The sequence below is a fragment of the Mesoplodon bidens genome (assembly GCF_964165515.1).
Source record: "Mesoplodon bidens genome assembly, chromosome: 18".
Classification (NCBI taxonomy): Eukaryota; Metazoa; Chordata; class Mammalia; order Artiodactyla; family Ziphiidae; genus Mesoplodon; species Mesoplodon bidens.
In genome coordinates this window covers 2,265,170-2,277,221 of record NC_138175.1, presented here as the reverse complement: position 1 = coordinate 2,277,221, position 12,052 = coordinate 2,265,170, and the positions used below count along the sequence as shown (strand labels likewise).

Below are 12,052 nucleotides of genomic sequence, written 5' to 3'. Positions count from 1 at the left end.
AATTAATATTATACACATTTCCCAAACTGAGCTGGATGAGTGACAATTTTGAATTGCAGAAGGATCAGTGTCAGCAGATGTACTGTAGTGAGGCTCAATGGTAGGAGGGAGAGAGGCAAACTTTTTCACACACTTTTTATTCTTTTTATTCTTATTTTTGTATTTAGTTATTGTTTAAGATTTATTTTATTTATTTATTTTTGGCTGCGTCGTGTCTTCATTGCTGCGCACGGGCTTTCTCTAGTTGTGGCGAGCGGGGGCTCCTCTTCATCGCGGTGCGCAGGCTTCTCATTGTGGTGGCTTCTCTCGTTGTGGAGCACGGGCTCTAGGTGTGCGGGCTTCAGTAGTTGTGGCACGTGGGTTCAGTAGTTGTGGCTCGCAGGCTCAGTAGTTCTGGTGCGCGGGCTCAGTAGTTGTGGCATGCGGGCTTCAGTAGTTGTGGCACATGGGCTTAGTTGCTCCGCGGCATGTGGGATCTTCCAGGACCAGGGCTCGAACCCGTGTCCCCTGCATTGGCAGGCGGATTCTTAACCACTGCGCCACCAGGGAAGCCCCACACACTTTTTAATATTCGGCTGGAACTCCTCCCCCACCACAGAAAACAAAATTGGGCATCATTGTGTGAGCAGAAATAATGCCCAACTTGACTGCCTCACTCACATGTTGACGAAAATAATCAATAAACAATCTATAATATGAACAGAGAAGAGTTTTACGTGAGTGAAACTAAGGACTGTAGCACAGAAGACTGCTCCAGAGAAGCAGGGTTTTCAGCACAGTTTTATATCTTGTCCGAACAGGGAACGTCAGATAGGTCAGGGACACACACACTCTTTCAGGGTTCCCACGGGACAGACCAGCATGTGTGCAGCGAGTCGGCGTGGCCTTGGCACCTGGGAAGGGAGGCTTATCGTGGAAGGAGGAGCAGCGCTGGCCTCCCGGGGAAGGAGGCATTTCATGCTATTTTCACGTGGACACTCTCTGCTTCTGATCGCTGTGGCCTTTTCTTTAATGGTTAAAGCAGATGTACAGTGAGTGTCCGCTAGGCCGCAAAGTGAAGCTGACTCAGGGTGAAAGGTTAAACGTGGGTGTGCCCCTAGGCACATGCTCGGGCCTGGCCGCCTGGGAGGTGTCAGCAGAGGCGTCTCCGAGGTCACACGCCCCGTGCTCCCACCTCTGTGACATCCTCCGAGCGTCCGAGCGGTAGACGGGGAGCAGGTTAGTGGGTGCGGGGATGCGCCGGGGAGGGAGGGTGGGCGTGTCTGGGGGGCAGCACGACAGGCGCACGTGGAGACCGGTGCGATCTGAACGAGGCCCGGGGTCGGTGCCAGCAGGGTCCCAGTGTCGCTTTCCCGCCCTCGGTGTCATGCTGCAGCTTACCCAGGATTCCCAGAGAAGCAGAACCAGTGGGAGGGGTGTGTGTGGGGACAGCCACACCCACTCTAAGGGGCTGCCCACTCGGAATTGACTCACACGGCTGTGGAGGCAGCCCAGCACATGTGCAGTCTGTGTGGCAGGTGGACAGGCAGGGGACGTCGTCACCAGGTGGCACCCCATGGGCAGGAGCTGTTTGGAGTCTCCAAGGTCAGGGAAAGCCTAAACTGCCTTTTATTATTATGTTTTAAAGTATTTAATTTATTTATTTAGTTTGGCCGTGTCACACAGCATGTGAGATCTTAGTTCCCCAACCGGGGTGGATCCTGTACCCCCTGCAGTGGAAGCGCAGAGCCCTAACCACTGGAGTGCCAGGGAAGCCCCTAAACTGCCTTTTAAAGCTCTCACCCGATCAAGCCAGGCCCACCCAGGGTGATCTGCCTCTCGAGTAATTTAACCTCAACCAACTGGGACTTTCCATCACACCTGCGAAGCCCCTTCCCAGCAGCACCCAGAGTCGTGTCTCACTGGGTACCTGGGGCTGTGATTTGGCCTCGGCAGGACACTGACGTGCTATGACACTTGCTCTGCACGGACCCTCAGGGTAACTACCGCTGTCTTCTTAATGTGATGTGGATGTTCCTCAATTTTTGAAAAACAAAATATTGAGTTGTACAACTTGAGGTTGACGTAATTGCATTAATGGAAAGGTGTATTTTCTGGAATATTAATATTGGTATTTAAAAACAGATTCATTGCTCACTTAAATGTTTCCGTTATAATCGAAATACCATCATCCATTAAAAAAAATCCCCTGATGAATAAGCTTTGGACAGTCAAGTTTTACATTGTCCCTTTTTCTTTTTGAACTTTCATTCCCATTTCATTTCCTTCACAAAATTTTATCCTGTCAACCAGGCCGGTGCACTCCTTTGCAACAGAAATATGGATAGAAATTGAAGCTGAAAAATGTATTTCCTGTAACCGTGAGGCCTGGAGGGTTAAAAAAAAAAAGCTCTTCTGGATTGAGGTCTCATTATGGTTCTTAGTACACAGTTGAACAAAACAGGGTAAATTATTACCAGTTTATAGTTAACTCTTAACAATGCAATGTTGTGAATTTACCCTTGAGATGGATGGGGCTTTAGTGTTAGTTAATTCCTGAATCTCTGGAGGGCTATGAGTAATCTATCGCATAAAATGACGCAAGGTTCAATGTTGGTTCCATTTCTGTTTTCAGTTTTTATAGTTTGAAGTTCTGAGAAACTTTGTTTACATACATAAATACGTGGAAGATGAAGGAGGTCCTCATTTCTTGCAGGTGTGTGCCAGCAATCTTAGTGGTCTGTCATCACAGATTACTTTGATTATCTGTGAGCTGAAACCCTAAGTAGGTCCTCCGTGCGCTTTGTCAGAGGTGAGTGGTAAGGAGTGACCCCCGCAGAGCGCGTGCTGTCTTATGTCTAGATGGACGGGGTACCTGAATGTGATTGAGGGGAGGCTTTGTGAAAAGGAACAACCACATTGGCCAGAGGTGCTCTCCTGGGGCATCATCTTTAGGACATAGGACGTTCTGGAAGGAGGGCATCTGGGAATTGAGGCCCTGTGGGGTCTGCACACCCAGGGACCCCCAATGGTCGGGCGTCCCAGGGCTCCCTGTGCTCCAGCTTGAAGCTGGTTGTCTCAGACCAACATTTCCTTAATCTTAAGGTCCTTTAGGAAACAGAGGTATGTTTAGTCTAACGACTTTGCCAGATGTTGGCGTGAATCCATTTTAACCTGTTTATTTCTGGCAGACATCTCAGACCTTGAATGTGCTCATGTCCATCGTGATGTCCTATCGGGGTGCAAGGGAACGCCCTTGTGTGGGTACCCTGTGTGTGACCTCGGTACCAAGTCAGAGGCCACCTGGTCACTTGTGGTGCCTGACCTGTGGGTAGGCGGTCAGGATTTGGTGGGTTATTTCAGGTGTCACTGATGATGAAGTAGCACGGCCGAGAAAATGATAATGCCTTTGAGTGGAATGCAGGTGATTGTGCTTCTTTTTTAGGAAAATACCCTGTGGTCCTGCCATTCACTTCATCATGAAACGGTGCCATTGGCGCCTCTGATTTTGGGGACACTTAACAGGGTGTGGCTGGGACAGGGGGCTGGGTTCTCATGGGTGCTTTTGGGTTCACGAGCTTTCCTCCTGGAAAAGCAGGGTTTCCCCGAGTTGGTTTTTGGAGAGCGAGATCCAGGCATGACACTGCCCTCAGGTGACACTGCTGTACGTCTCAAGTGCCTGTTCTTTCTGCACAGAGCACGGCGCGAAGCGCTGAGGGCTGGAAGGTCAATGAGCCAAAAATCTCGACGGCTCTGTGCCTAGAGATGAGCCACTGGCTCCTGCGTGTTTAAACACACGTCTCAAAAAGTAAAAAAATAAATAAACACACATCTCCCTCTGGGAAGAGCCCCCGGTGGGGCACAGTTCTTCTGTAGCATCGTTTCCTTCGAAGCAAAGTCCCCGGACCCTTGGCTGTGGTTCCTGCACTGGCCCAGCAGAACCCAGAGGTCAGTGCCCGGCGGTTCCCCCGTGGCCCCTCCGCGGGTGTTCGCCCCTTTCTGTGCATGACACTCACATCCTGGGATGCAACTGATCAGCACAGAGGTCACGAGAGCCTAGCTGGCAGCTGGGAATTCGCTCGGATGCAGTGAGTAAGTCTCGAGCTGTTTTTCATGCAGACCTACTCCTTCAGAAACCTTACTGCGCAGTGACAGCTGTGACACCTCCGTCTCTTCTCTGTAAGGATGTAAATATTCCTAACCCGACTCCCCTGACACTGCCAACAGGAGCAGGGCCAGACTCTCCATTAAGAAGCGCCGCCCCGGCTCGCCCTTTGCCCGGTGTCACTCGTGCACGGTGGGCAGCCCTGCCGGAGCCTCCCCCCTGGAGCTCGGGGCCTGGGCGCTGACTTTTGATGACTCTGTGCTCTGACAATGAACGCTGTCGTGTTAAGGTCTTCTTTTCTCTGTGATTCTTTTGTTCCCTAGCGTCGTCCCCCAGACTACAGTAATTCTCAACAGTGATCGGCAGAACGCCGTTGTAGCCAAGATGGAAGACCCCCTGAGCGGCAGGGCACCGGATCCCCTGGAAAATATCATTAGCAAGTCAGTAGCACGACACCCCACCTCTCACCGCCACCGCCGGGGCCCCGGGGACAGGGCGGCGTCCTGGGGCGCCCGTGTCGTTGGGCCCGGGATTCTCCGCGGCCAGGGTCTGGGGAGGACGGCCCGGCCTGTGTCCAGTGCCGTGCGTGCCGGCGGGAGGTGCCCCGTGTGCTCACCACGATCCGCGGATCCCGGTCCTCTCACCTCACTCCCGTCTGTCTGTCTGTCTGTCTGTCCGAGCATGTCGGGTCGGCGACGCCCCCCCTGGTCGGCGAAGTGGCGGAGGCGTTTCGAGGTGGTGCCTTTTCCACTCCTCTTTCTCTGGAGACGCTTTGGCTGTACCCTGGGCCAGAGGCGGGAGCGCGTGGAGGGCACCGTCGCCCCTCGTGTGCTGGCGCACCGCCGGCGTCGGCCCCACCGCGCTGCTTCCCGGCAAGTCTCGCAGGCCCTCCTGCAGCCGGTCCCGCTTCTACCTGGCTGTAGCCCAGGTTCCCAGGGCCCCAGACCCCAAGGAGCCCGGCCGCGGGGGGTGGGTGTGGACGCTCCGGGCCGAGGCGGTGGGCCGGCAGAGCAGCAGAGGGTCCGTGTGCCTCGTGCCCGTGAGGGCGGAGTCGTGGCCAGGCCTGCAGCGTTTAGCGAGGTCCGGCCCCCAGGATGGAGCCCCCCGGGGTTTGCCTCGGCAAGCAGGGACCTCGCGCTGCTTCCCCTTCCCCGTGCGTGGCAGCATCTCGAAGGAAGTCGAGCAGGTCATTCAGGAGGCAGTAACGTGCCTCCGGGTGATAGAGCACGTTTTGGCGCTGGCTGGCGTTCTGGTTTCCTGGCAGTGTCTTACTGCGCTGTATTGGGGCCCCTTGTGGTGCTACGGATACCCCCCAGGAGATCCTCGACTGGCTTTTTTAACCCACTCGAGTGGTTTCTGTCAGTGGGCTGGTTGGGAGTGAGAGCTGCGTCTCACGGGCCGGGTCATTCCTAGGACATCTCGCGGGACGGAGTGGAGCGGTGCAGGCAGTCTGGGTCTGCAGACATACTTTCCCTCACTCAACCTTTCCTTTGACACGGCCTCAATCTCACCCTGATTCAGACGTCAGCATTTTGTAGGGTCACCTCCATGATCAGAAAGGAGCGTTCTAGGCCTTGAGTCACAGTGAGTAGTGATTTCACTTCTTTTGTGATGTAAACATTTTTTTAAACGTTTCAAGTTCATACAGTTTCTTGGAGCCACAGACTGTCTCCTGCTATTAACCTGAGTAGAAAGAGCTGAGGGAAGGCTGGTGGCCCAGTGCGCGTGCAGAGGTAGCTTCTCTGAGACGTGAAGGGGAGAACGTCGGGGTGCAGAAGCACCTCTGCGTGTTGCTGTGCTGCTCTCACCACACCGCTGGTGTCTCTGTTTCCCGCGCAGCGCGGTGCCCGGGCGTCGGCAGAACACCATCGTGGTGAAGGTGCCGGGTCAGGAGGACAGCCACAACGAGGACGGGGAGAGCGGGTCCGAGGCCAGTGACTCCGTCTCCAACTGTGGACAGCCAGGAAGCCAGAGCATCGGCAACAACGTCACCCTCATCACGCTCAACTCGGAAGGTGCGTCCTCGAAGCTGCTCCTCCCCCGCGTGGACGGTAATGTGTGTGCCGCGGCTCTTGAACAACTCGGGCTGAAACTGCGTGGGTCCACGACACGTGGACTGTTCGCTAGTAGATATTACAGCATTGTACGGTCTGCACACGGGGAGCCTTGGATATGGGGGCGCTGCATTCACGGGGGGCCCACTAGCAGTTAGGTGTGCATCCCTGACCACATGGAGGGTCGAAATCCCCCACGTTGTTCCGGGGTCAGCTGTAATTTTTTTCTCTGCTCTTTAGAAAAGTAATATATGTTTATTGTTTTTGAAAGATGATAAGATATGAAAATGACAAAGAAAGTACAAATAACCGGAGGCATTCCTCATCCAGAGATCTCTAGAAATCTTCTGGGCTTTTTCTACGTTAACATACACGCTAGATTTACGATTTTGTAACTCGCTTTTTCCCATTGCGTAGTAGAAATCTCTCCACGTTAATACAGATTTACATAATCATTTTCAGTCAGTTTTGCTTATTGAATCTGGTTCTGGAGGCTTTCTGATGAGGGACAGCTGTAACTTGAGAGCTATCGGTCGGCACACTTGTCTGACCACAGCTGTGTCCTGTGTCTCTGACGAGGGCCTCACGCAGACTCAGAGGGGCTGCACGTCCAGGTGGAGTCCACGCTGCCCCTGCCCACTGTGATATAGGGGGAGCGTCCTCTCTCCTGCTGGGTCTGGGGTCCACTCTCACCTGGCTCTGGGTCCGGGTGGCGGCCTGGCATGTCCTCCAGAGGGTTCCTGCCGCCTGGCAGCTTTGTCCTTCTCTCGAGGGCTGAGTCGATGTTTCCCAAAATAGCGTGGAGAGAGAGGAGAGAACTCGGGCGGATGTAGCATCGTGTCACCGAGTCCTCAAGCCTATAATCTGTTAACTAGGAAGGGCTGGTGAGGTGTTTCTGCTTCTCCGTCTGAGTCGTTGATTTTTCCTAAGAGCACAGTATAGATTTTTCTACAAAGATTTTCCTGTCAGACTTGTTACCACATCTGAAGCATTGAAAACGTTTTCCTTAAAACGTCATTCACCTCTAACATAAGTAGCTAGGGTTGAGATGGCAGAGCAGGGCACAGAGAAAAAGCAAATTGGGCGACTTAGAAAAACAATTGAGGTCTACTTTCCATTCCATAAAACCGACCATTTTAAAGCAGACGGGCCGGTAGAGCGTGCACATCACCCCTATCTAATTGCAGGGTATTTTGACCACCCCAAAGAGACCCCACAGCAGTACCCCTGTGCTCCAGCCTCCAGCCCTGCCACCTCTGATCTGCTTCCTGTCTGTGGAATTGCCTGTTGTGGACGTTTCATACGAGTGGAAGCACGTGGTGCCCTCCCGTTGCACATGCACCAGTCCTTCATTCCTCTTTATGGCTGGACGACGGCCCATCTAAGTGTGTAGATAGGCCACACTTTGTTTATCCGTCACCCATCGATGGACGCTGGCGTTGTTCCCACTTTCTGACTGTCACAAACAGTGCTGCTCTGAACGTTTGTGTGTAGGTTTTTGTGTAGGTTTTCATTTTTCTTGGGCTGATACCTGGGAGTGGAATTGCTGGGTCAGGGCAGCTAGTCTCTTTATTCTTTAGACTTGAGGAGAAGAGGGATGCTCCTGACTTCATCTTAGTGGATATCGAATGAAAATTATGTCTGCAACAATTGCAGAGAAAGCTAATTGTTCTTATTCTTTTTCCATGTGGATTTTGGGTAAATACTCCTGTAGGTCTGGCTGTGTACTTCAGGCCTAATTTGTTTGGTTTAAACGGCCTCAGCTCTGAAGCATGACATTGGATAATTTGGGGGGAGTCTGGGGTTATCATAAAAATCAAAAATGTCATCTTTGAAGTTTGTATTCCCTGATACGATCTGATTCATGTGAAATATATTTCAGGGGGGGCTGCAGAGTGACTCTAATGTGAACTTACGAAAAGGGATCACGTGTGAGCTTATTAGTATTAAGACCCGTAAGGGAAAAGTACAGGTTTTCTGCATGTCTGAGTGCAGGCTTGCTGCCACTGTCCTCGGGAAGGTGTCCCCCCCACCCCACCCGCAGTTCTACGTCCTGAGAATGTCAGGTTGAGCTACCTCGGTTGGCACGGGGTTTGGGAAGATGGAACAGAGACAGCCGGTGTGTGCACGTAAATGTGGGCAAAAGAGCTAATCTGCAAACGTCTCGCACGGGCCTGTAGTGGCGTCATGTGGCCAACGTCCTGTGACATTTATGATGCACTGAGAGTCGGATTCGCTGCTCCCCTCCCGCGTCCTCCCGGGGCCAGAATAGCTTGCTCGACTGGGGAGCGTCCAGTCAGCTAGTTCCTATCAGAGAAATGGGGATAAGCTGTAGGCGCTGACGGGCTGGAGGCTCGGCCTTAGGTGGAGTCATCTTACTTCCTGATAAGAGCCCAGGGCTGCACATAGACAGACGTTCTTCTCTTCTTATGCAAGTATTTCTGTGCCTGATTGCAGAGAACCACAGAGTTTCCGAATGGCCATTTCTTAAGAATTCCGCGTTGTCTGCACGAACTGGCATGCCGTCCCCTAGCGGATCTTTATTCTGCTGCAGAGGTGCCAGGGGATTTACCCATGCGTTAACCGGCAGTTCTGGCTGTCACGGCACCAACTCCATTTGGATCAGGGAAACGCTGGCGGTGGGGAGCAGTGAGGCGCAGGCTTACCTCTTAGCTCTTGCCCTTCTCTTCCCCGGCACAAGGCCTTCGTTTACCCCGATCTTTGGGAAGTACTGAAAGTGTGTGGGGTTCATCGTTCAAAGATTAAGCTGGTGAATTGAGTCAGAGAAACAAATTAGCCAAAATGGACCAAAAATGATATTTCTTCATTAATGAAGGGATTTAGTTAGATTCTTAATAAAGAGTTTAAATTCCTGCTGTTTATGCATTTGATAATTCTTACAGAACTTGACTAATCCTGCATGTAAAATGTTTGGTACTTGCCTTTAATAGGGTAGTACTTCCGTTATAATTGAATTATTGTCAGAAATCAGCCTTGTGTATGTCGCAAAGCCCCGAGTCAGTGAAATGATTTATACTCACATATGTGTGATGTGCTGGGGTGGGGGGCAGGGCAGGGAGATAAAGTCTGGGAGGAGCAGGTGATTCGGCAGGGTTGTCAGGCACAGCAGGGGGACCCCAGGGCACCTCCTCTAGGGTGTTGCTGGGCTGTGGGCTACGAAACAAGATCAGTACAAATTGCTGCGTTTACGAAACTGCAGCTATACGTGTGCTGAGGAGGAAATTTAGCCAGAAACATTTCTTGAGAATTTGTTCACATAATTAATTTTACATGAACTTTTCTTAACACAAATTCTTTTTTATTTTAAAGAGTTGTTTTGATGTGGACCATTTTTAAAGTCTTTATTGAATTTGTTACAATATTGGTTTTGTTTTATGTTTTGGTTTTTTGGCTGCGAGGCATGTGGGATCTTAGCTCCCTGACCAGAGATCATACCTGCACCCCCTGCATTGGAAGGCAAAGTCTTAATGACTGGACCGTCAGGGAAGTCCCTGCATAAATTCTTTGTGTATTTGGTAACATTAAAAGGCATAATGTTGGCTGCCGTCATAAGTTGGCTGCTGACAAGAGCAGGATTAAGAAAGGATTAGTGTAACACTAATGTAATGGTCTTTGTCAGGACCGCGTAGTGAATGGTCCCTGATCCCAACTCAGAGAAGAGTGGCTGGGCGCTGGCATCACAGCATCCCTCGCCGCGTCTCGGGTCGGCATGTGGGGCCCAGCAGAGGGACACCCGGTCTCTGCCCAGCGCTCCCGCTCTTCCTGCCAAGTGTCCTTGGACACTCACTATCGTCACAGCAGGCGGGATTCCCCGGAAGAGGCTGGGCTCTGTCTGAGGTGTGGCCACGTGGTTCTGTGGGATGGGCCCAGCCTCGGGGGACGGAATTGGCTGCAGTGCCAGAGGCGTTTGTGTTTTCCCTTTCCCTACAGAATTATCCTGTATGTAACCTAACACTTTCGAATTCCCAGTTTAAAAACCCCAAATTGTCAATCTGTCCATAGCTTAAAGATGTCACGTCAGTCCCGAAGAAGCAGAGGTGCTTGGGCTACAGGCACATAGTTTACGGTGTCTAAAGCCAGGAGGGCAAGCTGTCAGGTTCTGTGGCCTTGGTTGGAGTGTTACCGATTCACTGCAGGTGTCACCGTTGAGGCTCACAGCCAGGGTGTAAACACCTTAATTCAGAAGGGCTCAGAAACAGGCGACAGGTTCTAAGGACGGAGTGTGTGCTGGGAGGCGGCCCACAGGGCCTGTTCTGGAAAGCCGCCTTGAGCCCCTTCCTGGGGCCACTTGGTCCCCCCCACCCCCAGCCCGCACCTCACATGTGGAGAAATTCGTAACCAGCTTGGGCAGCCTTTATAAAAGCCCAATGGAAACTCAGCCTGATCCCTGCTCGTGGGCACGAGGTGTCCTCTGAGGCTGGCCCGGAGGTGCTGGAGCCGGCCTCGAGGACCTGACCTCATGTGATCCCCTGGGCCGTGTGTGGACACCCCGTTCACCCCAGAGCCTGTGTCGTCACCATCCCTTGGGTGGAGACTGAAAACGCCTCCCTGGTGGTCCCCTCTCGTGGCTGCAGAGACCGAGCCTGTTGTGAGTGATCGCTGAGGGGGACCAGCGCCAGGGGCGTCTGGGAGCCGAGGCAGCAAGTGTCCGAGTGGCCCATCCTGGGGGCCCTTCCCTCCATCACAGCTGCCCGCACAGGACATAGAGGCTTCTGGGGCCCCCTGGACGGAACACCGGCGTCTTTGGAGAGAGCCCGGGTGCTGGGCTGGGCTTGGTTCCAGGGTGGCATTTGGAGTGCTGGTGACCTCCCAGCCTGTGTGACATGTGTGCATGGCATGCAGGCTGCTGTCGGAGGACTCGCAGTTTGCCCTTTGCTTTGGAGGAGTGGTGACGCCTTGTGTCGTGTTTTCTCAGAGTCCCTGAGTTGCAGTAAGGCACGTGAAGTCCTGGCACGTAGGAGGCGCGGAGTAGATACTGTCTTGTCTTTGCCCCATGCGATTAGCTCCATACTTGGGCGAGAGGGACGCCCACACCTAGGCCCGGGCCCAGCCGAGTGGCTCGGAACCAAGGCTCCCTGGTGTCAGTGGACATGCTGGTGTGTGCATCAACTACCTCGGGACGTGTGCCTGTGCGTGTGTGTGCGTGCATGTACGCACGTGTGTATCCCGTATATACACATGTATGTATGCGTGCGTGTCAGCGGGTGGGGAGCAGGGGAGGCGTGACACAGGTAGCTGCTTTTTCTCTTTGTCAAGCTGGCGACCCTGAGACTGGTCATCCTTTTCATCTTGGGGCTTCTCCTGTTCGTTTCATTTTCCTAGACCTAAAATAGACCCTCAAAAGAAATATTTGTATTCTGAACTGTTTGGTAAGAAAGTTCAAGCTACTGCTGAAGGTTTTTCTTTGAATAGGTTTTTTAGAAATGTCAGTTAATTTAATTAAAGATTTAAATGATTGGAATAGAAAGCAAGTTTATTTTTCTTATAACGCAACTGGTAGTTTTTAAATAAAGCCACTAGAATCTATTGTTTCAGATGCCAGAACTGGACCAAGCTATTTTAGTAGAATAAATATATCCTTTCTGAATTGTCAAAAGGCGAATTTCTCAAATATTTATGTGGGCTGGTGCTCCGTCTTGTTTAACATTTAAAAGACATGATTCATTGTCACTGGTGGGAAGTTGGGCCCAGGCTGGCCTCGGGCCCTCGGGTCGGGTCAGAGGTGACTTGGGGCTGAGTCAGCAGGTGTGGCCCGCGCACCTGGGTGAGGACCGTGCACCCGAGCGTCTGGGCCAGGGAGCGTGGAGGTGCTGTCGTCTTCCGGGAGTGCCTGGACAGTGACCGTGCAGCCCTGGTCCTCCCTGCCCCCAGAGGGGTCCCCTGTTCCCACGGC

General features: G+C 52.5%; 1 protein-coding gene across 2 annotated transcripts in view; it reads left to right on the top strand.

Moving 5' to 3' along the window:
* BANP (BTG3 associated nuclear protein) overlaps nt 1-12,052 on the top strand; it is a 99,039-nt gene that overhangs the window by 43,705 nt on the left and 43,282 nt on the right. The window contains exons 5-6 of one of the 2 annotated variants that reach the window (XM_081217726.1): nt 4,408-4,524; nt 5,924-6,099. In XM_081217726.1, coding sequence (XP_081073852.1) covers nt 4,408-4,524; nt 5,924-6,099 — 293 coding nt within the window. The remainder of the gene's footprint in view (nt 1-4,407; nt 4,525-5,923; nt 6,100-12,052) is intronic. The other variant, XM_081217727.1, reaches the window with a different exon arrangement.